This window comes from Myotis myotis, unplaced genomic scaffold (assembly GCF_014108235.1).
Source record: "Myotis myotis isolate mMyoMyo1 unplaced genomic scaffold, mMyoMyo1.p scaffold_m19_p_3, whole genome shotgun sequence".
Taxonomy (NCBI): Eukaryota; Metazoa; Chordata; class Mammalia; order Chiroptera; family Vespertilionidae; genus Myotis; species Myotis myotis.
Window position 1 is genome coordinate 163,083,815 of NW_023416335.1, and position 23,379 is coordinate 163,107,193.

General features: G+C 44.2%; 1 protein-coding gene across 1 annotated transcript; it reads right to left on the reverse strand.

Annotated features, from left to right (window-relative positions):
* Positions 1 to 7,907: 7,907 nt before the first annotated feature.
* On the reverse strand, positions 7,908 to 15,087 carry METTL7A (methyltransferase like 7A). Its single transcript, XM_036300587.1, has 2 exons — positions 14,151 to 15,087; positions 7,908 to 9,540 (listed from the first exon to the last, which is right to left on the reverse strand). The coding sequence occupies exons 1-2, from the start codon at positions 14,649 to 14,651 to the stop codon at positions 9,304 to 9,306; spliced, it is 738 nt and encodes a 245-aa protein (XP_036156480.1). The 5' UTR covers positions 14,652 to 15,087; the 3' UTR covers positions 7,908 to 9,303.
* Positions 15,088 to 23,379: the final 8,292 nt, after the last annotated feature.

Genomic DNA, 23,379 nt, shown 5'->3' on the forward strand with positions numbered 1-23,379 from the left:
GTCATCTTTTCTTCACCCTTTTCATCATGGGATCCTTTCATTTTGTGTAGAGAGGGTAAAAGAAAAATATATAAAGAGTCATAATCAGATTCCATGAATACAGAATGAAACAGATCCTGATTATGTTTTCAGTCTCTTGTTACTGCTCAGCATTTGAGATCATTGGGAACCTCAGAATTCTCCCACAAACAGTAAGAACACAGAGTTTATTTGACAAAATATCATTTTAAAGAATGACAGCAGTGCCAACACAGGCAACAATACTTTCAGATTTACTGGGGATGGAAGAGTGAGCACTCCAGTTCTACAGGATGTGCAGAGCATGATAAAGTCATTGGTATTTATCAAACACCTACCATGTGCCAGGTGCTGTGCTAGACAAGGGCAATAACCTTCCTCGTCCACCCAGGAAGAATGAGGAAACTTGGAAGAGCAGCTCTAGTCACTGTCAACATGGCTTAACAGCACCTCAGCCTGTTATCCCTGCAACTTGCTACCTTCATCTCAAAACGTCAAATAGGATGGCTTCATCCTATGAATCAGCTTCCATTAGCAAATGCAATGGGGAAGTGGAGAAGCACAGTACCTTTGGCGTAGCCCACCACCTGCTGTGTCCTGGTGTTCCCCGAGCAGAGAGCAGTAGATCAGAACAGCGTTGTAAGGCTGAACACACTTCGCTCAGCTTCCAGCTAATTGATAGATAATGGGAAAGCCCATCAGCCCATCAGTACCCTCCTCCCAGGGGGAGTGGCGAGCTGGTATTGGCCAAAGTTTTCACAGCCACACTGGGAAGCAGCAGCACCTGGACCACAAGCATTGGGCTTTCAAAGGCAGCGTTAAGGAGACATTAAGGCTTTTGGAGATGCCATTACCTCATTCTGTCTTCACAAGGGAACTCCCCACTTCGCTCTGTGGCTGTGAGTGCTGGGACACGGCTTCAAGGCCCAAAATAAAGAGGAAAGTGGGCGCAGAGGACAACACTGGGTTTGTGGGTAGGGATGGGGTCAGGCATCTGAGGGCTAAGGTTCTTGTCTTTTAGGAATATGTGCTCGTCAGAAGGGCAGCCCACTGTGGCTGGTGGACGCTGCTTCGCTTCTGTTGTGACCGCGCCCTTGGACACCTTGAGGCCTCACCGCCTCGACCATAACGAACGAGACTCTGGCATGCTAACTAGTTACGCGACCCCCGAGCGGTCGGCGTCCCCCAACTTCTTAGAGGGACAAGTGGCGTTCAGCCACCCGAGATTGAGCAATAACAGGTCTGTGATGCCCTTAGATGTCCGGGGCCGCAGGATGAGGGCAGAGGACCAGGTAGTGTTGGCGGTTTTTTCCTTATAACTTTAATTTTTTTCTTTTAAGTCAGACTTACAGAGAAGTTCCCAGAACAGTACCAAGAATTGTATGCCCCGCACCCAGGTTCTCCATGGCTAACATTTAGTCACATTTGCTTGGTCATTTTTCTCTAGATGTGATTTCTTCCTTTCGTCGGTTACTTTGTAGAACGTCTTTCAATTTAGATTCTTTCTGATGCTTTCTCATCCTTAGAATGAGGTTATGCATTTCGGGCAGAATACCACAAAAGAGAGGCTGTGTCCGTAGTGTGTGCTATCACGAATAAAGTCAGCTTGCTTGGGGGAAGTAACTTTGATCCAGTTATTATGCTTATAAATAACTAACAGTTGGTTCTCAGGGGTAAAAAGCCTGGATTTGTAACACTTGCGGATTTCGGTGCAAATACCCCCATCATGGTCATGTCATCACTGAACACAACATTGGGAAGGGGTGCGCCTCTCTTGAGTTGTGGTGAGTCAGCAGTAGCACACCATTGCATTGTCACTGGATTAAGGTGGGGTGTGCAAGTTTTTAGTAAGGTTACTATTTCCCCCTTTATAGTTACCGTCTTTTGTGATGAGATATTTTGATATTGTACAAATATCCTGTTACTTATCAGACTTTTACCCATTAATTTCAGCATCCATTGATGATTCTTGCCTGAATCAATTAATAAATGGTCATTTTTTTAAAGCCATAATTTCTCTTGTATTTTTTAGTTGGCATTCTACTATAAGGAATTGCTTTCTTTTATTTCCTATTTATTTGTATCCGTTTGGACTCATGCATTTCTATTTAATTCAGTAGGTTATCCATTTCTATAATTATTGATTTTGATGGTCCAATGGTCTCAGGTTTGGCTAGTATGAGTCCCTTCAAGCTGGCTCTTATGTCCTATTGATATGGCTCCATTATTCTTCGAACACTTTTTATAACCTGACCTAACATGTTGTTGCAGGCTGTCCCGCACCCTCACCCCCCACCCCCACCCCCTCCCAGGTCTCTCAGGCATGCATCTGTGTTGAGTAGAGATTTCTTTGTTGGATTATAGTTGGTTAACTTGTGGAAGTTTCAGAGGGAGAGAACAAGGTACACTCTCACGCTGTCATTCCTCTGATATCATTCAGTGTCAGATACAGTTTAAAGACTGAGAAAGACTCAGTCTGAATTAAGTATATTGGACATAAGAGATTTTTACTTTTTAGGAATGATAAATTGAGAATGGTAATTTTCCTTGTTCCCATGAAATTCTCTTCAGGTTCCCAAGTAGTTTCCTTTAGAAACAAAATAATGCCTTGCTTGATTGGCAAATTGCTATGTTTTTAAAAATTTATCTAGAAATTTGGAGCATTGGCTATTCTATATTCATTTCTTTCTTTAAAAATTTTTTTTTTATTGATTTCAGAGAGAAAGGGAGAGGAAGAGAGAGATAGAAACATCAACAATGAGAGAGACTCAGTGATTGGCTGTCTCCTGCATGCCCACATTGGGGATCAAGCCCACAACCCAGGCATGTGCCCTGACTGGGAATCAAACCATGACCTCCTGGTTCATAGGTTGATGTTCAACCACTGAGCCATGCTGGCCAGGCTCTACATTCATTTCTTTTGTCCTCAGTTAACGTGACCTGCCCCCACCTCGATTCTCTGATGTTTTTACGGTTCAGGGAATTCCGGTTATTGCCTAAAGTAGCCTGAATGCTTTAGGATTTAAATATTGAGATAAAGTAATACTGAAGAGTTTTCTTTTTTGCTTTTGTTGATATTAGTCTGCCATGATTCATTATACTCTCAGCTGTCTTACAGATAAGCAAGAATTAAATTTATGTGAAGTTCTGTGTTTTCTGAAGCAATACTAAAGGGAAAGGCTTATTTAAGGTCAAGAGTACAGAAAGAACTACTGTGCAATGGTTCAGTTTCTATTCAAGTGTAAAATAGGTAGAAATTCAGAAGAAACAGAACATTTAGGAACAGAATGTTTTATAATGTAAATAAAAGAAATTTTGAATGTTCTTTTTTCGTTAGCCATTAAAATAAGTATTGGGCTCATGGGCCCAGGTTCTTAACAAAATTAACAAGAAGCTGATGGAAATAGTGGCCATGCCAAAACCCGCCTTTCAGGCTTTGGGGCCCAGCTGTGCCTGCTTTCTTTCAGTTCCTTGCACATGAAACTGGACAAACAATGGGTCCAGGCTGCCTGTCACTACTTGAGCCAATTAAGCAGAGACAGGGTTGAACCATATATGAGTGTTTATTCCAATACTGCCGGCAGAATGGGAGAGCAGCAGGTCATCCACAAAAATCTGCTCAATCTCCCCTCCCCCATAGCCAGATGCTTATATTGGATAGAAGGGCAAAGATTACATGGGGAAGTGGGCAAAAGCAGTTACAGGCATGGGGAAGTAGGCAAAAGGAATAAGAATGGGTATAATGGTTACAGGTTACAGGCCATGTAGGCTGGGGAGTGGGGGCAGGGGGGTGGGGAGGGAATGTTGCAAAGGATTGACGCCTCTGGGACTCTGTTGTTTTGGCAACAAAAGTTGTTCATCTTTCCCTGATAATAGGCAGTTCTTGGATAAGGAGAATGGACCACATTCCGGGTTAACTCCGTTGTCCCAGGGTGTACAACTCAGCCAGGTGAGAATATGCTTTCTCTAATCAGAACAGAACCATCATGGTTAACAGAGCATCATTAATATTTCTTACTAGAGGCCCGTTGCAGGAAGATTCCTGCAAGAATAGGGCCTCCTGAGACCGCAGCGAAGCAGAGAAGGGAGCGAAGCCCACTGAGGCGGGCTTCACTCCCTTCTCCGCTGCCTTGCTCCCTCCCTTTGCCACTTAGCCCTCAGCTCCCCCCCTTCTCTGCCACCTGGGCTCTCTCCCTTCTCTGCCACTTTGCTCCCTCACCAGGTCACCAGATCCAAGGCCCGGATCCCCCGGGCAGTGTTGGGCACTACTGGCCCCGCCTCGCCGGGTCAGGGGTCTGGGTCCCGGGTCCTGCAGGCAGCGTCATGTGCTGCCGGCCTCGCCTGCAGTATGCAAATTAGCCGCCATATTTGTTGGCGGTTAATTTGCATATCACGCTGATTAGCCAATGGGAGGCATAGCGAAGGTATGGTCAATTACCATGTTTGTCTATTATTAGATAGGATAACCATAGCTAACAATCATGGTTAACAGAGCACGATTAATATTCCTACCCCTAACAAACATACTGTGTTTCCTCTCTTCATTAGTTGGTGGCACAAGCTGTTACATTAGACTGAAATGCTCTTTTTTTTCCTTAAAGATTTTTATTTGTTAGAGAGAGAGGAAGGGAGAGAGAGAGAGCGAAACATCAATGTGAGAGCAAAACATCAGTCAGCACCTCCATCCCCCCACCGGGCCTGTGTCCTGACCAGGAATTGAGTCAGCAACCCCTCAGTGCACAGGCTGATCCCCACCAACCGAGCCACATTGGCCAGGGCAGGCTGCAATACTGCTTACTCATCTTCTGGAATTCAGCTCAGATGCCATTTCCTCAAGGACGCCTCTGAGCCTCTTCCTCCTGGACAGACCGTATTCTGTTCTCTTCCCAAGCTTCTCCCTCATAGATAGCATCATCACAACTGTATGCTTCAGGAGGGAGGGGCCAGGGCTAGCTTATTCAGGACTCTAAGCCAAGCTCCAAGAGCAGAGTACCCAGTAGGCACTCACATTTGTTGAATGAAGTTCAACATTTATTAAGCACCAAGTGCTTCACTTCATTACCTCCTCACAATAACTCTGTAGGTCAATATTATCCCCATTAACAGGTGAGGAAAGTGAGACAAGGGAAGTAACTTGCTCAAGGTCACACAGTAGATGATGACACAGCCAGGACTTGACCTAGGTCACTTTGATGCCAAAGCCAATGTCATTTTGACTTTTATTTTTCTCATTGTATGCAATTATCCCACTGGAAAGCCAGTGTTGTAAGCATAGTACTGTGTGATCTACTGCAGGAAAGCAGACAGAGTGTCTGATCAAAATGCAGCAATGAGCCCTGGCTGGTGTGCTCCATGGGTAGAGCATCTGCCTGAGCACCAAAGGGTCCCAGATTCAGTTCCCAGTCAATAGTACATCCCTGAGGGGGAGGGGGGGGAAAGAGTACATACCTGGGTTGCAGATTACACATGGCCCTGCCTCCTGCACATGGCCCTGATCAGGCCTGTGTGGGAGGCAACCAATCGATGTGTCCCTCTCATCTCTCTCTCTCTCTCTCTCTTCCTCTCCCTTCCACTCTCTCTTAAAAAATTAAAATGCAGCAATGAGCTTATCCTATACATTTGTGGTGTGCCTTCCCAGCTTCCATTCCCCCTTACCCCAGTCACAGGCTCTGTTTTCATCTGAATAATCCACAAGTCTCCTTGTCTCAGTCCACATGATCTGGGTGTGCTCAACCCCAGGGATGGAACACAGGGACCTACACTTGAGCCAATCAGCATAATCCATCCCATCTAAACATGATTGGTTCAGAAAAGGGCTGACCCAGTATCTACACTAATAAAAGACAAACATGCAAATTGACCATGCCTTCGCTACACCTTAAGCCATACCCACCAGCCAATCAGAGCGACTATATGCAAATTAACTCAACCAAGATGGTGGCTGGCAGCCATGGAGCTGGAGCAAGCAGGAGGCTTGGTTGCCCCAATGATGGAGGAAGCCAAGCTTCCCTCCCACCCGCCCTGGCTGGCTCTGAGCTCCTCTCAAGGCTACAAAGTTTCAATTATAGAAGGTAAATAAATCCCAGAATTAAAAAAGAAAAAAAGAAGAAAAGGAGAGCTGGGAGCTTCCATCACTGGGGGGGGGCTTGGCCAGCCTGAAAATGGCCCTCAGTCCCTCACCCAGACTGGCCAGGCACCCCAGTGGATCCCCCACCCTAAAGGGTGTGTGGCCAGCCTGAAAACAGCCATCAATCAGCTCCTCACCCAGGCTGTCCAGGCACCCCAGTGGGGACCCCCACCCTGAAGGGGGGGTGACCAGCCTGCAAACAGCCATCAGCCCCTCACCCAGGCTGGCCAGGCACCCCAGCGAGACCGCCACCCTGATCTGGGACACCCTTCAGGGCAAGCCAGCTGGCCCCCACCCATGCACCAGGCCTCTATTCTATATAATAAAAGGGTAATATGCAAACTGACCCTAACAGCAGAACGACTGGGAATGACTGGTCATTATGACACACACTGACCACCAGGGGGCAGACACTCAATGCAGGAGCTGCCCCCTGGTGGTCAGTGCGCTCCCACAGGGGGAGCTCTGCTCAACCACAAGCCAGGCTGATGGCTGCCAGTACAGCGGTGGTGGTGGGAGCCTCTCCCACCTCCTCAGCAGTGCTAAGGGTGTCTGACTGCAGCTTAGGCCTGCTCCCCGCTGGCAAGTGGACATCCCCCGAGGGCTGCCAGGCTGCCAGAGGGATGTCTGACTGCCAGCTTGGGCCCAATCCCCCAGGGAGCGGGCCTAAGCCAGCAGGTGGACATCCTCCAAGGGGTCCCAGACTGCAAGAGGTCATAGGCTGGGCTGAGGGACCCTCCCCAAGTGCACACATTTTTGTGCACCGGGCCTCTAGTTGTCAATAAGAGCCTATTGAGTCTCAGTGCTCAGGCTGTTGGAATGATCATAAATATGTGTCATTCTGGGCCTGAGGAGGATAGCAATGATAAAGTAATATGGCAGCTGTAGTCAAGACAGGTTTTGTGGTTTTGGGAATCAAGGCTTATAAGACTTGCTCTTTAACTTGTGGAATGTAAGAAACTTCATTTATTTATTTCTCTGCACCTTAGTGTTGTCTATAGAAAGTGAGGATAGGCCTGGCCGGTGTTGTTCAGTGGTTAGAATGCCATCCCATATACTGAAGGGTCCCAGGTTCTATTCCTGGCCAGTGCACAGGCCCGGGTTGCAGGTTCAATCCCTGGTGGGGGTGCGTGAGGCAACTGATTGATGTTTTTCTCTTGCTCTCCCTCTTTCTTACTCTCAAATCAATGAAAAACATATCCTCAGGTGAGGATTAAAAAAGAAAAAGCGAGGATAATATTTGCCAAATCACTTAAGTAAGAAGGCATTGGTAAGAATGTACCTAGTACTTTGTACTTTGCTGTTATTTACCTTCCAACATGCCAGTAACATTTCACCATGTCAACCTGTGGCTTTTCATAGTTCTCACCCACTAGACTGACCTAACCAGTAGTGAGGTGGGTAGAGTAAGGAGGTTCCTGCTTTGGGGAGACTGTAGTGGGAGGAGATTCTGTTCTATTGCTCAGGAGGCCTTAGGTGAGTGTCCAGACCTCACTGTAACAGTAACTGTTTCATGTTCCACCGAGAATAGTGAGCTTCCTTTCTTTCTGCTCTCTGGATTTCACAAGCCGGGTCTTTGGACTTGAATTTTTCAAAACACATTCTGATCCTTCCAAAATTGCTCTTTCTAAAATCTGCTAGCTGTGTTTACTAGCGCAGTTACCTGGCTGAAGAAAGAAAAACCTGTATGTTTAAATAGCTTAACTTTCCACGAGGAAGGAAAGCCCTCCCAGAGACATTAAGAAAAATGAAAACAAGCGAGTTAGCATATAAACGATTTATTTTATTTCCATTCCTAAAATGCATCTGAATTTATTGACTTGCTATTTAAAATAGGCCTTTTGCAAAATCATCTCAGAAAATATACTAAATTTATTAAAATACATGCAAACTATTTCTGAAGATTCTACTCTTAAACCCTCTGACTGATCAGCCCAGCACTTGTGATGATTTTCAGAGGTTTTGGTGGTTGCCAGGAACAAAGAAGTCATCTTGGGATGGGTGGAAATTTGATCAGAATAATCCAACAAATAAATCCTTGCCCACTTCTTACACACTCACAAGTTGCCTGCTTTTTAGGGGCTCTTACGAAGTGGACCTAATTACACAAGGTTTTCCTAGTAACAGTGGGCCTTGTCCTTGCTTGCAACTGACTGCATTCAGGAAAGTATATGCTAGATAGTAAGGAAAAGGAACCCAAGACCCTTAACTGCCTCAGACAGTTTCATGAAAATACTAAAGTGTCAAGTGTAATTTTCAACTAGTCTTTCTTTATTCAGTTTGCGAGTCATTAAGATATTTCATTTCTCCTTTCTCAAAGTTTTCTTTTGAGTGATTTAACTACTTAGTTCACCAAGTTCTCAAATCAAAGAGGGGGTGAAATCCAAATCTGTTGGGTAACAACTTAAATAAGATAGTTGAAGTTTCTGAGTAAACTAAGGTTTGTGGATAATGGTAGACTTTAATTATGAAAGCTCATTGTTTCCTCATTGTTTTTTTAAAAATATATTTAAAAATATATTTCTATTGACTTTAGAGAAGAAGGGATAGGGAGGGAGAGACAAAAACATCAATGATGAGAGAGAATCATGCCTCCTGTATGCCCTCCACAGGGGACCAAGCCCATAACCTGGGCATGTGCCCTGACCGGAATCTAACCGTGACCTCCTGGTTCATAGGTCAACACTCAATCACTGAGTCTCATTGGCTGGGCTCATTGTTTCCCTTTAAAGGAGAGTGCAAAGCTATTTTGTATTTGTTTTGTTTTGTTTAGCTAATTTATTCAACAAATATCTCTTAAGCACTTATTATATACCAGGCATTGGGAATACAATGATGGGAGAACAAACAGCACTTAAAAAAAGTGCTCATAGAAATACATATTTACAAATGATGGTGTTATACAAGAAAACAACATAGAAGTAAACTCAATCCAAGTGCAGCCTAAACAAAACTAGAAAACAGTGATGCAACCTAACATGGACTGATTCTTTGGGAGACAATAGGAAATGGCTAAATAGGGTAGAAGGAAAACTTTTTAGGATGAAATTCAGCTTTACCTAAAAAAGGGTTTCTCTTTTCCCAATTAGTATTTAAGTGTAAAACGGAAGCCTTAGGTTATCTGAGCCATTCATTCAGCTCTCCGCTCCCCACTGGCGCTATTTCACAGCATATCCATAGATGTGAGGGCGCACCAGCGCTATAGACAGCGGGGCCTGTATGCGCTGCAGCTGCAGCTTGGAGAAGCCGGCCCGCTCCACCGCCTTCCAGCTCTCTCTGGTCAGGTTGCATCCATCAAACAGCAGGTACCAGACAGGATCCAGGACCTGCTGCCAGAAGTAATTCCAGGTTGAATGCTCAGCTGCTACATGCTCCAGGAAATAAAAAGCCCCTCCCTGAAAAAGAAAAGGAAACCCATTTTAGTGTTCTGTCTCTGCTTTGCAAATCTGCGGGAGTCTGAATCCACACCACGCACTGCCTGAGACTAACTAACCATGTCTTATATTTTTGTACCATTGTCACAAGAACGTAAGCATGATTAATTAAAATACTGAATCAGCTAAAGGTGTTAATGAATTCATGGTAACATTTTGTCAGTAGGTATTTTACTCAACAGTAGATGCTCTGTGTAAAGTACTGTCAGGCAGGAATCTGCAAGTGCTGCTTTCATCTAGGACAGTCCTATAAACATAGGTCAAATATAGACCCAATAGAGGCTACATGTTATTAGGAGGTCTTCAGAAGTGCTCTACCATCTCTGAGGTGAGCAGGAGGAAAGGGACCTAACAATTACTTCCAAAACCCATGGTGGCTGCCCCACTCTTCCTAACCTCCTCCAGCTACCCTAATCTTGGCTATCCCAGGCAGACAGCTGAGAGATGGAGTTCCCCCAAATTCTCTGGGTAAGTCTAAGATCTGTGTTCATGAATGGGAAGCTTGCCATTTCCTGATTTTTAAAAATGCCATAGAATCGGACAGGAGAGAGAGGAGGCGACTTGGGTCTGGGAGGTTGATATTGCTCCCTGGATAACATAGCGACTGCCAAGAGGACAGCTGCATATGCAGGTTTACGGTTTGAAGGGAGATCTGGGCTAGATATTTTGATTTGGAAACCATCTGTGTATGGGTAGTAACTGAAAAATTTTGGGGTGAGTGATATAGCCCAGGGGGATATATAAGTGAAATGAGAACCGAAAAAGAAGCATCAGTATTTAGGGATGGGTGGAGGAAGAACAGTCAGCAAAAGTGATAGGAATGTTGAAGTCAGAGAAATGAAAAGTCCAGTGACAAGCAATGTGGTGCAGCCATAACAATATTTGCATTAAATGAAGTCAGTCCTACTAGCTATGTAACTTTGGGCAAGTGTCTTAACCTCTTTGAGTCTGTTTCCTCAACCCAACATGAAGACAATACCTACGCCCAGCTGGTGTGGCTCAGTGGTTGAGCGTCGACCTGTGAACCATGAGATCATGGTTCGATTCCCGGTCAGGGCACATGCCTGGGTTGCCGGCTTGATCCCCAGTAGAGGGTGTGCAGGAGGCAGCCAGTCAATGATTCTCTCTCATCATTGATATTTCTCTCTCTCTCTCTCTCTCTTTCCATTCCTCTCTGAAATCAATAAAGATATGTTTTAAAAAATGTGGCGGGGGAGCGGGGGGGACGGAGAAAAAAGACAATACCTACTTTAAAGGGCTGTTGTGAGGATTAAGTGAGACTGTGATAAAGCTCCTGGTTATAATCAGCAAAGAGCGGTGCTTCCCAGCAGCTAAGGCGGTCTACCAAGAATATGACCTCCTTGAGAGCATTGTCAGTACAGGGAAACGGAGATGTTCACTACTTGCTTTGCAGGGGTGTTGTGAGATTAGTAACTCTGTGAGCAAAACTTCTACTAACCATGCCTAGTGAGTGTGCAGGCTTAGGACACAACCCAGCTCTTGAATATAAGAATCAGACCTTTTTCATTTATTACTTTGATGTCGGCCTATCCTTGGGCCAAAGACAAAATTACATTTTGCCTCTAAATACTTATCTCCAAGTCCTTTTCTTCCTCTATCCTATATAATAAAAGCGTAGTATGCAAATTGTCCCCTCCACCGGGAGTTGTCTGGGGGAGAGTTCGACCAGGGGGCGGAGCTGGCCGGGGGAAGGGAGGGAGGCCCCGGGTGGCAGCTGGCAGCTGTTAGGGACCGTACCAGTGCCTGAATTTCGTGCACTGGACCTTTAGTTAGAAAATAAAATGGGGGATTACAGACACCCTTTTCTCCTAGAAAAGTAAATGAAAATGTTAAAATATCCATATTTTGTGTTCAACTATATTTAGAGTAAAACTATTTTAAACTAGTTTTTAAAAAATTAATAAAGGTAAATGTGGAAATTACATACAGGTATTAAGAATTTCAAACTATGCAGAAAGGTGTAAAATGAAAAGAAATTCTTCCTCACCTCCATCCCATTCCCAAGAGGTACCACTGCTAATATTTTCTTGTCTGTCATTCCCATTAACATATACATTGAGTGGCCAGATTATTATGACCACCCCATCAGTACTTCATTGACACTTCCAAAAATATTGAATATTGAAAACTTCTTAAGCAAATACTCTCAAGGTTTTATTATTATTATTATTTGCATAACTAATTCACTTCATTGTACTGATGGGTGGTCATAATAATCTGGCCAGTCATAATAATCTGGCCACTCAGTGTGTGTGTGTATATATATATATATATATATATATATATATATATATATATATATTTAGGTATATTCTTTCCCTCCTCACACACTTTGATGTAGGTTTATACTCTACATCATATTCTACACTTCGATTTTTTTCATTTAACATTATCTCTTGGGAATTTGTTCATGTCCACATGATAAGTCCTCCTTGTTGGCTTTTAGGACTCTTAGGTTATTTCCAATTTGTGCCATTACAAAAACTATAATGGATGAGTATTTGCACATTTGTGCAGCATAGCTACAGGGTAAATTCATACTGGGTAAAATAGCATGTTCACCTTACATTTTGATATATTTGCTTTTGCTTCCCTTGCCTTTGAGGTCAAGCTCATAAAACCCTCTCTAAGATCAAAGTCCTTTTGTTTAATATATTTTCTTCTATTATTAGAGAAGTTGCAGAGAAAAAGGAATCCTCATTCACTGCTGGTGGGAATGTAAACATGGTACCAACACTATGGACAGCAGTATGGAGAATCCTCAAAAAATGAGAAATAGAGTTACCATATGACCCAGCCACTCCTCTTTTCGGTATCTACCAGAAAATTTTGAAAACATTTGTTTGTAAAGATATATGTACGCCTATGTTCACTGCAGCATTATTCACAGTGGAAGCAACCTAAGTGCTCTTTAAAAAAATATTATTGATTTCAGAGAGGAAGTGGGAGAGAGATAGAAACATCAATGATGAGAGGGAATCGTTGATCAGCTGCCTTCTGCACGGCCCCTTCTGGGGATCGAGCCCGCAACCTGGGTATGTGCCCTTGACCGGAATCGAACTCAGGACCCTTCAGTCAGCAGCCTGACGCTCTATCCACTGAGCTAAACCAGCTAGGGCCGAAGTGTCCTTTGACAGATGATTGGATAAAGAAGATGTGGTACATTTGTACAATGGAATACTACTCAGCCATAAGAAAAATGAAATACTGCCGTTTGCAACAACATGGATGGGTCTTGAGACTATCATGCTAAGTGAAATAAGTCAGACAGAAAAAGTCGAGAACTCTATGATTTCACTCATATGTGGGATATAAAACGGAAAACAACAATGAGCAAACAAACAACAGCTCATAGACATAGACAACAGTATGGTAGTTTCCAGAGAGGAAAGGGGTGGGAGGTAGTAAGGGTAAAGAGGGTCAAAGGTATGGCGATGGAAGGAGATGTGACTTTGGGCGGTAAGCATACAGTGCAATATGCATGATGTGTTACAGAACTGTACACCTGAAACCTGTATCATTTTATTAACCAATGTCACTCCGATAAATTTAAGTAAAAAAATACCTTGATATTATCAAATCGCCCTCCGAGGAGAGCACTTCCTCCCATGTGCATGGGGTGTCCAATCTCCCAAATGCACCCCAACACCATACGGACCTTAAAAGTCTCTGACAGCATAATAGGTAAAAATGGTATCTTGCTCTAATTTGTTCTTTAATTGTAAGGTTGAGCATTTTAATCATATTATTGGCTGTTTTTATTTATATTTCTGTTCCTGCTCTTTGCTTATTTTTTCCTGTGAGTTTTTCTTAATAATTAAAAAAAAAATCCTACCACCTGGCAGGTGTGGCTCAGTTGGTTGAGCATCAGCCCCTGCACCAGAAGGTCACTGGTTTGATTCCCCGTAAAGTTGCGGGCTCAATCCCCAGAAGGGGGTGTGCAGGAGGCATCCAATCAATGTTTCTCTCTCACTGATATTTCTATCTCTCCTCTCCCTTCCTCCCCCTGAGATCAATAAAAACATATTGTAAAAAATCCTACTGACCTTTGACTAGTAATGTCATTTAATAGGAAGAAAGTTAATCCTTTGTCTATCGTTGCTGGCAAATATTTTTTCTAAGTTTGTTCTTGTTTGTAGTACTTTTCCCCCTGCAGTTTAATTTCTTTTTAAAAAAAAAATGTTTTTATTGATTTCAGAGAGGAAAGGAGAGGGGGAGAGAAAGAGAAACATCAATGATGAGAGAGAATCATTGATTGGCTGCCTCCTGCACGCCCCCTCCTGGGGATTGAGCCTGCAACCCAGGCATGTGCCCTTGACCTGAATCGAACCCGGGACCCTTCAGTACTCCCTGCAGTTTAAACATTTTGTGTATTCAGATTTACCAGTCTTTCCCTTTATAGCTTCTTCCCCACTCTAAGATTAAAAAAAAAAAAAAAATCAATAGTGTCTTCTCTTTACATTAGAACGTTTGATTCAGCTGAAAGTGATAGGCCCGCTCTTGGTGATGTGGTTGCTGCTAACCAGCCCTCCGCACACGCTGACACTCACCGGCCTCAGCACCCTGCGCACCTCCTGGAGGATGCGCTCCTGGTTCTCCACGGAGCACAGGACCAGGGTGCAGACCACCGCGTCCATGGAGCCATCCGCCAGCGGGTGCATGTTCTCCCCGGCGGCCACCACGAAGCGCTCAAACTGCACGTGTCGGTTCTCAGCGATGCTCTTGATCAAGAACTTCTCAAAGTTGGGGTTGGGGTCTACACAGGTCACCCTGCATCCGGGCGGATAGAACTGGAAGTTGGCCCCGGTGCCACAGCCCAGCTCCAGCAGGCAGAGCTCCCCCGAGGGGCTCGCGTGCTCCTGCAGGCTGCTGAAGAGCTCCCGCTTCCGGCTCGCCATCTGCTTGTTGTACGTTGCGGTGAACCTCACCAAGAAGAAGGGGAAGAAGCACTTTTTGCATATCCTGTTCCACAGGCCCAGGAAATTCAGCAGATACAAGGGGAATGCCAGGATGCGGACGGCCAGCTGCAGGATGAAGATGGTAAGCGCCATCCCTCGGAAGAGGAAAAACAAAACAAAAACCAGGGCTTAGAGAGCTGACTCCTTTAAGCGCCGGAGGGAGGCTCCTGGCCACATCCCAGAGCCAATCAGCCTCAGAGGGGAGGACGGGCGGTGCCAGGACAGAACGCCGGGCCGAGGTCCGATCCGGGGCAGGTGGCCCGTCTCCCCCAATCAGGAGACGGGGGCGAAAGTTGACTCAGCGTAGTTTTCCTGAAGCAAAATGAGGAGGTTCCCGGCTTCTCCTCCGAGGGAAAGGGGCTGACAGTGCCTGGTTCCGAATCTGCTCCTGCGCCCCCGTCTCTGGGTTTGGAGACGGCTGCTCGCTCCCAGCCCAGTGTTCTCCGCGCAGCGCGCTCACTCCGGGCCCAGGCCTCCCAACGCCCTGGACAAAGGAGACAGGACCCGCGGGTGGAGCCCGGTTGAACCACAGCTGAAGCCTGCGGCCAACACCCCTCCTCCTCTCCCCCCCCCCCGCCCCCCCCACCCCTCTGCCCCCCACTGAGTTGTTTAAAAGGAAATTGAAAGGACGTGCCTACCGGCCACAGTTAAGAAATTTCCCTTTCGCGTTCTGGGCTGAGAGTCAGAGGTTCCTAACTCAACAGTTATTTTTAAGTCGCTGTTTTGGGCTGACCATCTTTTAAAGGGCAAGTTTCAGTTCCAAACTGTGCACCGCATTATCCAGCTAACTAAACAGAAATAGTTCCCCAGAATGTTCACATAGCATTGATGCAGCTGAAGGTGACAGGCCCGCTCTTGGTGATGTGGTTGCTGCTAACCAGCCCACCGCACTCGCGGACACTCACGGCCTCAGCACCCTGCGCACCTCCTGGAGGATGCGCTCCTGGTTCTCCGCGGAGCACAGGACCCGGGTGCAGACCACCGCGTCCACGGAGCCATCGGCCACCGGGTGCGTGTTCTCCCCGGCGGCCACCACGAAGCACTCAAACTGCACGTGTCGGTTCTCAGAGTGGGGAAGAAGCTATAAAGGGAAAGACTGGTAAACCTGAATACACAAAATTTCTGAAAGCTCAAGCATTCAGAAATATTTTCAAACATCCTTCTACTTTTAACAAGAAAAGCCCCAGCTTTAGGCTGGTTGGGGAACACAGCAGTTTTCAAAAGTAATGATTACATTGTGGTTTTTTTTTTTTTTTTAAAATGGGTGATGGATACAGAGAATGTGCTTATTATTTCATTATTTGTTATACCCTACATGTATTTTATAAACTTTATATCTTCCGTTTTTAAAATTTATTGGTGTGAGAGAGATTTGTTTTTCATTTATTTATGTGCTCACGGATTGATTCTTGTATTTGCCCCGACTGGGAATCAAACCCACAGCCTTGGCATATCAGGACAATGCTCTAACCAACTGAGCTGCCTGACCAGAGGTATCTAGTCCTTTTTGTTGATTTTGTTAAATATATTTTTATTGATTTCAGAGAGGAAGGGAAAGGGAGAGAGAAAAACATCAACGACGAGAGAGAATCATTCATTGGCTGCCTCCTGCACGCCCCACACTGGGGGTCATGCCTGCAACCTGGACATGTGTCCTGATCTGGAGTCAAACCATGACCTCCTGGTTCACCTGGTTCACAGGTCGAAGCTCAACTACTGAACCACACCAGCCGTGCTCTATTCCTTTTTTAACAGCTTTTCCGAGGTGGACTTGACATACAATAAATTGTACTACATATTTAGACTCATAGATACAGAGAACAGACTGATGATTGCCAGAGGGAAGAGGGTTTAGGGAGTTGGGTAAAAAGTGAGGGACTAAGAAGTACAAGTTGGTAGTTACAGAATAGTCACGGGGATGTGAAGTAAAGCATGGGGGATATAGTCAATATTGCTTAACTGTGTTTAATGACAGCTTAATAAGTTTTGACATACTGTGTATACACCCGTGAAACCATCACTTCAGTCATGCCATCCCTTCCCCCTGCCCTCACCATCCCAAGGCCACCACTGATCTGTCTTCTATTCCTAGAGATTAGTTTGCATTTCTTAGACTTTTATGTAAATGGAACCACAGACTATGTGCTTTTTTTTTGTCTGGCTTCTTTCACTCAGCATATTTTGAGAGTCGTCCTGAAAGGGCGAGGGCTATGCCCTCCTTCTTGCCCCAGGGTGAGGGCTACGCCCTCCATCTTACCCCGGATCCTCCATTTTTTGGGCAGCAGCCTTAGCCATGTGCTCGGCAAGGAGCTTCTTCCCAGAAGCCCAAGCCTCTGCTAGCCACACCTAGGATTTCTTTAAACTAACCAATGATAATCAAGGGAAGTGTGCGCCATAGATACGACCACATACTGTGTAACAAGACACTGACTTGCGCCTGGCCAATCGGCAGGGCCTACAGTCCTCTCTCCTCCCCTTACTCCAACCCCCCTATAAGACCCCTCTCCCCACAGAGCTCTCTCTCTCTCTGCCTCTTGCCGCTGTGTCGGCGAGTGTGGCTGACAGGAGCTCAAGCTAGCTTGAATAAAGACTCTTTTTTGCTTTTGCATCAGACTCGGCTGGCTCCCTGGTGGTCTTTTGGGGATCCTGAAATCTGGGCATAACAGTCCAATGTTGCTTGTATCCATCAACTTTATTGCTCAGTAGTGTTCCATTGTTGGCTGTATAACAGTTTGTTTATCCATTCACCTGGATCTTTGGGTTGTTTCTGGTTTTCTGGCTGTTACAAATTAAGCTACTGTGAACAAGTTTACATTTATTCTGAATACATTCCTATGAGTAGAATATAGGTGTATATTTAACTTTTGTTTAAAAATATTTTTATTGATTTCAGAGAGGAAGGGAGAGGGAGGGAGAGATAGAAACATCAGTGATGAGAGAGGATCATTGGTGGGCTGCCTCCTGCGCCCCCTGCACTAGTGATGAGTCTGCAAACTGGGCCTGTGCCCTGACCAGGAACCAGACAGTGACCTCCTGGTTCAGGTTTGTGTTTTGTGCTCGCAAAGGGGCAAAATTGGATTGTGTTTTGGTGTTAAGGTGTGTGAATTCTTTATATATTGTGTATGCTAACCTCTTACATATGTGTCATTTGCAAATATCTTCTCCCATTCAGTAGATTGTCTTTTCATTTTGTTGCTGGTATTCTTCCCTGTGGTAAACATTCTTAGTTTGATGGAGTCCCATTTGTTTGTTTTTTCTTGCAGTGCTCTTGCCAAGGAGACGTATCCAAAAGATATTGCTAAGAGCTATGTCAGAGAGTTTCCTGGCTACGTTTTCTTCTAGGAGTTTATGATTCCAGGCCTTACATTTAAGTCTTTACCATTTTGAGTTTATTTTTGTATGTGGTATAGGAAAGCGGTCCCATTTTATTTTTGTATGTATCTGTCCAATTTTCCCAACACCACTTACTGAAGAGACTGTCTTTACCCCATTGTATATCCTTGTCTTCTTTGTTATAGATTTACTGTATAAAAAAATAATTTATTTCTGTGTTCTCTATTCTATTCCATGGATCTATCCATTTATCTATCTATCTATCTCTATATATCTATATACCTATACGTTTTTATGCCAGTACCTTGCTGTTTTAATTATTGTAGCTTTGTAATATAGTTTGAAGTTGGGAAGCATGGCACCTCCCACTTTGTTCTTTCTCAAGGTTTCTTTGGCTATTAGGAGTCTTCTGTAGTTCCATATAAGTTTAGGATTACTTCTAGTTCTGGGAAGAATGCCATTGGTGTTTTAACAGGGATTGCATTGGATCTGTATATTGCTTTAGGTAGTAAGGACCTTTTAACAATATTAATCCTTCAAATCCATGAGCATGGTTGTGGTTTTACTTTTTACATTTAAATCCTTGATCTCAGTTTGAAATTAATTAATTCTTGGAAAGGTAGGAAGTATAGATTCATTTTTTTATTATTATAATTTGGTTACTCAGTTGACCCAACATCATTTATTTTTAATCTGTATTTTCTCCATTAATTTGAGTTTATTGGTAGTGGTAAGAGGTAGGTCAGTGGGTTGGGTTTACTACTTCTGGTCCCACAGCCTTTCCCATCCCCTTTTCATCCTGGCCCATAATGCCACAGTCCCAGACCTGGGAGAAGTTCAGCCATGCAGCTGATAAGACTTACCTTGCTGACTCTGAAAATGTATGTGGTTCTTACATTCTTATAAGAGTCTGTGTATTAAAGTAACAGATTTAGTTTGTTTGGTGTATAGACCAACCACGCTCATGATGTAAAGAAGATTGAGAGCCCTCGCTGGTTTGGCTCAGTGGATAGAGCAGTGATTCCCAAAGTGGGCGCTACCGCCCCCTGGTGGGCGCTGCAGCGATCCAGGGGGGCGGTGATGGCCACAGGTGCATTTGTTTTAACTTTTTTTTGTATTACCTTTCTATTCTGAGTTCAATAAATAGTTTCATAATTTCAAACTTCAATGTTTCTAATTTACACCTTTCTTTACTATATTTTACGAAAAAGGTAGAAACATTAATACATATATCTTTCTGTTTAATTGCTATTAAAATTTTAAAAAAATTAATTTCCAGGGGGCACTGAGTAATATTTTTTCTGGAAAGGGTGCGGTAGGCCAAATAAGTTTGGGAACCACTGGGATAGAGCGTCAGCCTGCGGACTGAAGGGTCCCGGGTTCGATTCCGGTTAAGAGCACATGCCAGGTTTTGGGCTTGATCCCTGGTGGGGATTGTGCAGGAGGCAGCCGATCGATGATTCTCTTTCTCATCATTGATGCTTCTCTCTCTTTCTCCCTCCCTCCCTCTCTCTATCTCTCTGAAATCAATAAAAATATATTTAAAAAATATTGAGAAATTTCACTGTCAAAAAAAAAGAAAGAAATTTCACAGTCAACTAATGTGACTTAAGATAGCCAAGGAATCTCGCTTCATTGACATAACACCAACTAAATGGTTTGAAATGAATTCTTGTTGACATGTTCTTAGGAAATAAATATTTTTTGAATTTGAGAAAATAATAGATAGTAAACATTTAATATAACTCAGTAGACTATTTAAAGTGTAGAGATCCTTTTTTCTTAAACTTTGTATTTAAAAATATATGCATTTATTTCAGAGAGAGGAATGGAGAGGGAGAGAGAGATAGAAACATCAATGATAAGAGAGAATCGTTCATCAGCTGCCTCCTGCACACCCCACATTGAGGCTCAAATCGCAAACTGGACATGTGTTGTGACTGGGAATCAAACCATAACCTCCTGGTTCACCAGGTTCACAGGTCGAAGCTCAACCACTGAACCACACCAGCCGTGCTCTATTCCATTCTTTTTTTTTTTTTTTTTTTTAAATATATGTTATTGATTTTTTACAGAGAGGAAGGGAGAGGGATAGAGAGTTAGAAACATCGATGAGAGAGAAACATCGACCAGCTGCCTCCTGCACACCCCCTACTGGGGATGTGCACGCAACCTAGGTACATGCCCTTGAACGGAATTGAACCTGGGACCTTTCAGTCCGCAGGCTGACGCTCTATCCACTGAGCCAAACCGGTTAGGGCTCTATTCCATTCTTAACAGCTTTTCCGAGGTGGAATTGACATACAATAAATTGTACTACGTATTTAGACTCATAGATACAGAGAACAAACTGATGATTGCCAGAGGGAAGAGGGTTTAGGGAGCTGGGTGAAAAGGTGAAGGGACTAAGAAGTACAAGTTGGTAGTTACAGAATAGTCACGGGGATGTGAAGTAAAGCATGGGGGATATAGTCAATATTGCTTAACTGTGTTTAATGACAGCTTAATAAGTTTTGACATACTGTGTATACACCCGTGAAACCATCACTTCAGTCATGCCATCCCTTCCCCCTGCCCTCACCATCCCAAGGTCACCACTGATCTGTCTTCTATTCCTAGAGATTAGTTTGCATTTCTTAGACTTTTATGTAAATGGAACCACAGACTATGTGTGTTTTTTTTTTATATAGGTGGGGTTTTTTTTGTTTTGTTTTGTTTTTTGTTTTTTTTTAAGAGAAGAGAAATTTATTGCATCACAGTCCTATATCAAGGTATCAGAAGGGCCACCACCCTCTGAGACTCTGGGTAGAATTCTTTCTTCCTTGCATCTTCCTTCTCCTCTCTTGTGAATCTATTGTAGGTTTTTTGCTGTGTGGTTACTGGAGCTTATATAAAACTTCATCGAGATATAAAAGTTCATTTTACACTGACTACAACTTTGATTTTATACAATAACTTCCCTTTTATTCCCTCCCCTTTATGTTTTTTTTTTCTTTCTGGAAATACACAGACATTTTTAATGGAAGCAAAATGGGGCAACGGCGTCACAGCCAACAGGGATTGAGCTCAGGCGAGGCAGGGCCAGTGCTGTGCCCGGGTCATGGAAGCCACAGCAGCCTGGTGGCACGGAGGTGGGGGTGGGGGGGTGGGGGGGGATGACTGGCCGTGGGGGGCCTGTGAGGAGCCCAGGCTGACAGCTTCATCCCTGGGGAGGAGCGGAGGCTCTGGCCCAGCTGGTTCTGCGAAAACCTCAAGGGTGGGCACCTGGCGGCTCCGAGTAGCTCCTCAGCTTAATTACTTAATCACACCCCGCAAGTAATCAATCAACCCACAAGTATTTAATCATACCACGCTAGTGAGCCTGCGAGCTGAGTGAGCCTGCGGGCCTTACTTTATCTTTATTGTTATGTGTGTTTTCGAGGATCACTTTAAGTTGACTGTTTGGTTCTTATGAGCCTCATGAACTTGGATGTCCAAATCTCTCCCCTGACTTGGGGAGTTCCCAGTTAATATTTATTTAAATAAGTGTCTGCCCCTTTCTTTCTCTCTTCTCCTTCTGAACCTGCAACAATTTGCAAATTGTCCTTTTTGTTAGTATTCCATAGATCACATCGGCTTTCTTTTTTCTTTGTTCTCTTCCAACTGGAATATTTCAAAATTTCTGTCTTCTAACTCACAGATGTTTTTTTCTGCTGGATCCATTTTGTTGTTAATGCTCTCTATTGCCATCTTGTTTTTTTAAAAAATTTATTCATAGTGTTCTTAGGCTCCAGAATTTTTCTTTGACTCTTTTTTATGATTTCTATCTTTGTTAAACTACTCATTTTTTTAGAGTTTTCTTCACCTTAAGAAGAAACTGAATAAAAGTAAATGTCCATAAACTACTCATTTTTAAATGTATTGTTTTACTGATTTCATTGAATTGTCCTTCGCTTTCTTTTTTTATAAATCTATGCCTTTATAGTCAGTCAATATTTGACAAAGGAGACAAAAAACATACAATGGGGGGGGGGGGGAGAACCAAGATGGCGGCATAGGTTAACGCCGGAGTTTGCTGCCTTGAACAACTACTTCAAAAGTGAAACCAAAAAACGGAAGGGACATCACCCAGAACCACAGGAACACTGGCTGAGTGGAAGTCCTACAACTAGGAGGAAAGAGAAACGCATACAGACACTCAGAGGAGGCGCAGTGCTGAAGTCAAATTCTGAGGTGCAGAGTGCGCGGAGCGGGCTGGCGGAGGAGGGCGCGGTTGGCGTTTTCAATCGGGAGGGAGTCGCAGACTCTGAGCTACAGATCCGGGCGAGTCTTTAGGGACCCAGACTCAAACGGGAGAAACCGGACTGTCTGGCTTCGGTCAGAGCGAGTGCAGCTTTCTCTCTGAGCTTTGCAGCGGGTGCTGGGACTCAGAGAGGCAGAGCCCCTGGGGACAGGACTGAGAGCCGCCATAACTGCTCTCTCCCGCCCACCCTGTTGATCCTGTGCGACCTGCCCCGCCCAAGCCCTGCACAGAGGCTTTTGCCGGATAGCCTCAGGCAAACGCCAGATTAGCACCTCCCTAGAGGACAGAAGTTCTCTCACTGCTGACACAGCTGATTCTCATAGCCACTTGGCCTGGAGGTCAAACCCTCCCTGGAATTAGCTACAACAATCAAGATTTAACTATAAGACTTCGAACAAAGACCATGAGGGGGTGCACCAAGGAAGCATAACAAAATTCGGAGACAAAGAAACAGGACAAAATTGTCAATGGAAGATATAGAGTTCAGAACCACACTTTTAAGGTCTCTCAAAAACTGTTTAGAAGCCGCCGATAAACTTAATGAGATCTACAAGAAAACTAATGAGACTCTCGATCTTATATTGGGGAACCAACTAGAAATTAAGCATACATGGACTGAAATAACGAATATTATACAGACTCCCGACAGCAGACCAGAGGAGCGCAAGAATCAAGTCAATGATTTGAAATGCGAGGAAGCAAAAAACACCCAACTGGAAAAGCAAAATGAAAAAAGAATCCAAAAATGCGAGGATAGTGTAAGGAGCCTTTGGGACAGCTTCAAGCGTACCAACATCAGAATTATAGGGGTGCCAGAAGATGAGAGAGAGCAAGATATTGAAAACCTATTTGAAGAAATAATGACAGAAAACTTCCCCCACCTGGTGAAAGAAATGGACTTACAGGTCCAAGAAGCGCGGAGAACCCCAAACAAAAGGAATCCAAAGAGGACCACACCAAGGCACATCATCATTAAAATGCCAAGAGCAAAAGATAAAGAGAGAATCTTAAAAACAGCAAGAGAAAGAAACTCAATTACCTACAAGGGAATACCCATACGACTGTCAGCTGATTTCTCAACAGAAACTTTGCAGGCCAGAAGGGAGTGGCAAGAAATATTCAAAGTGATGAATGCCAAGAACCTACAACCAAGATTACTTTATCCAGCAAAGCTATCATTCAGAATTGAAGGTCAGATAAAGAGCT

Coding starts and splice junctions, on each gene's coding strand:
- METTL7A (XM_036300587.1), bottom strand. CDS start 14,651: ATGGCGCTTACCATCTTCATCCTGCAGCTGGCCGTCCGCATCCTGGCA. Junction 9,541..14,150: donor TGCGCAGGGTGCTGAGGCCG/GTGAGTGTCAGC, acceptor TTTCTTTTTCAG/GGAGGGGCTTTTTATTTCCT.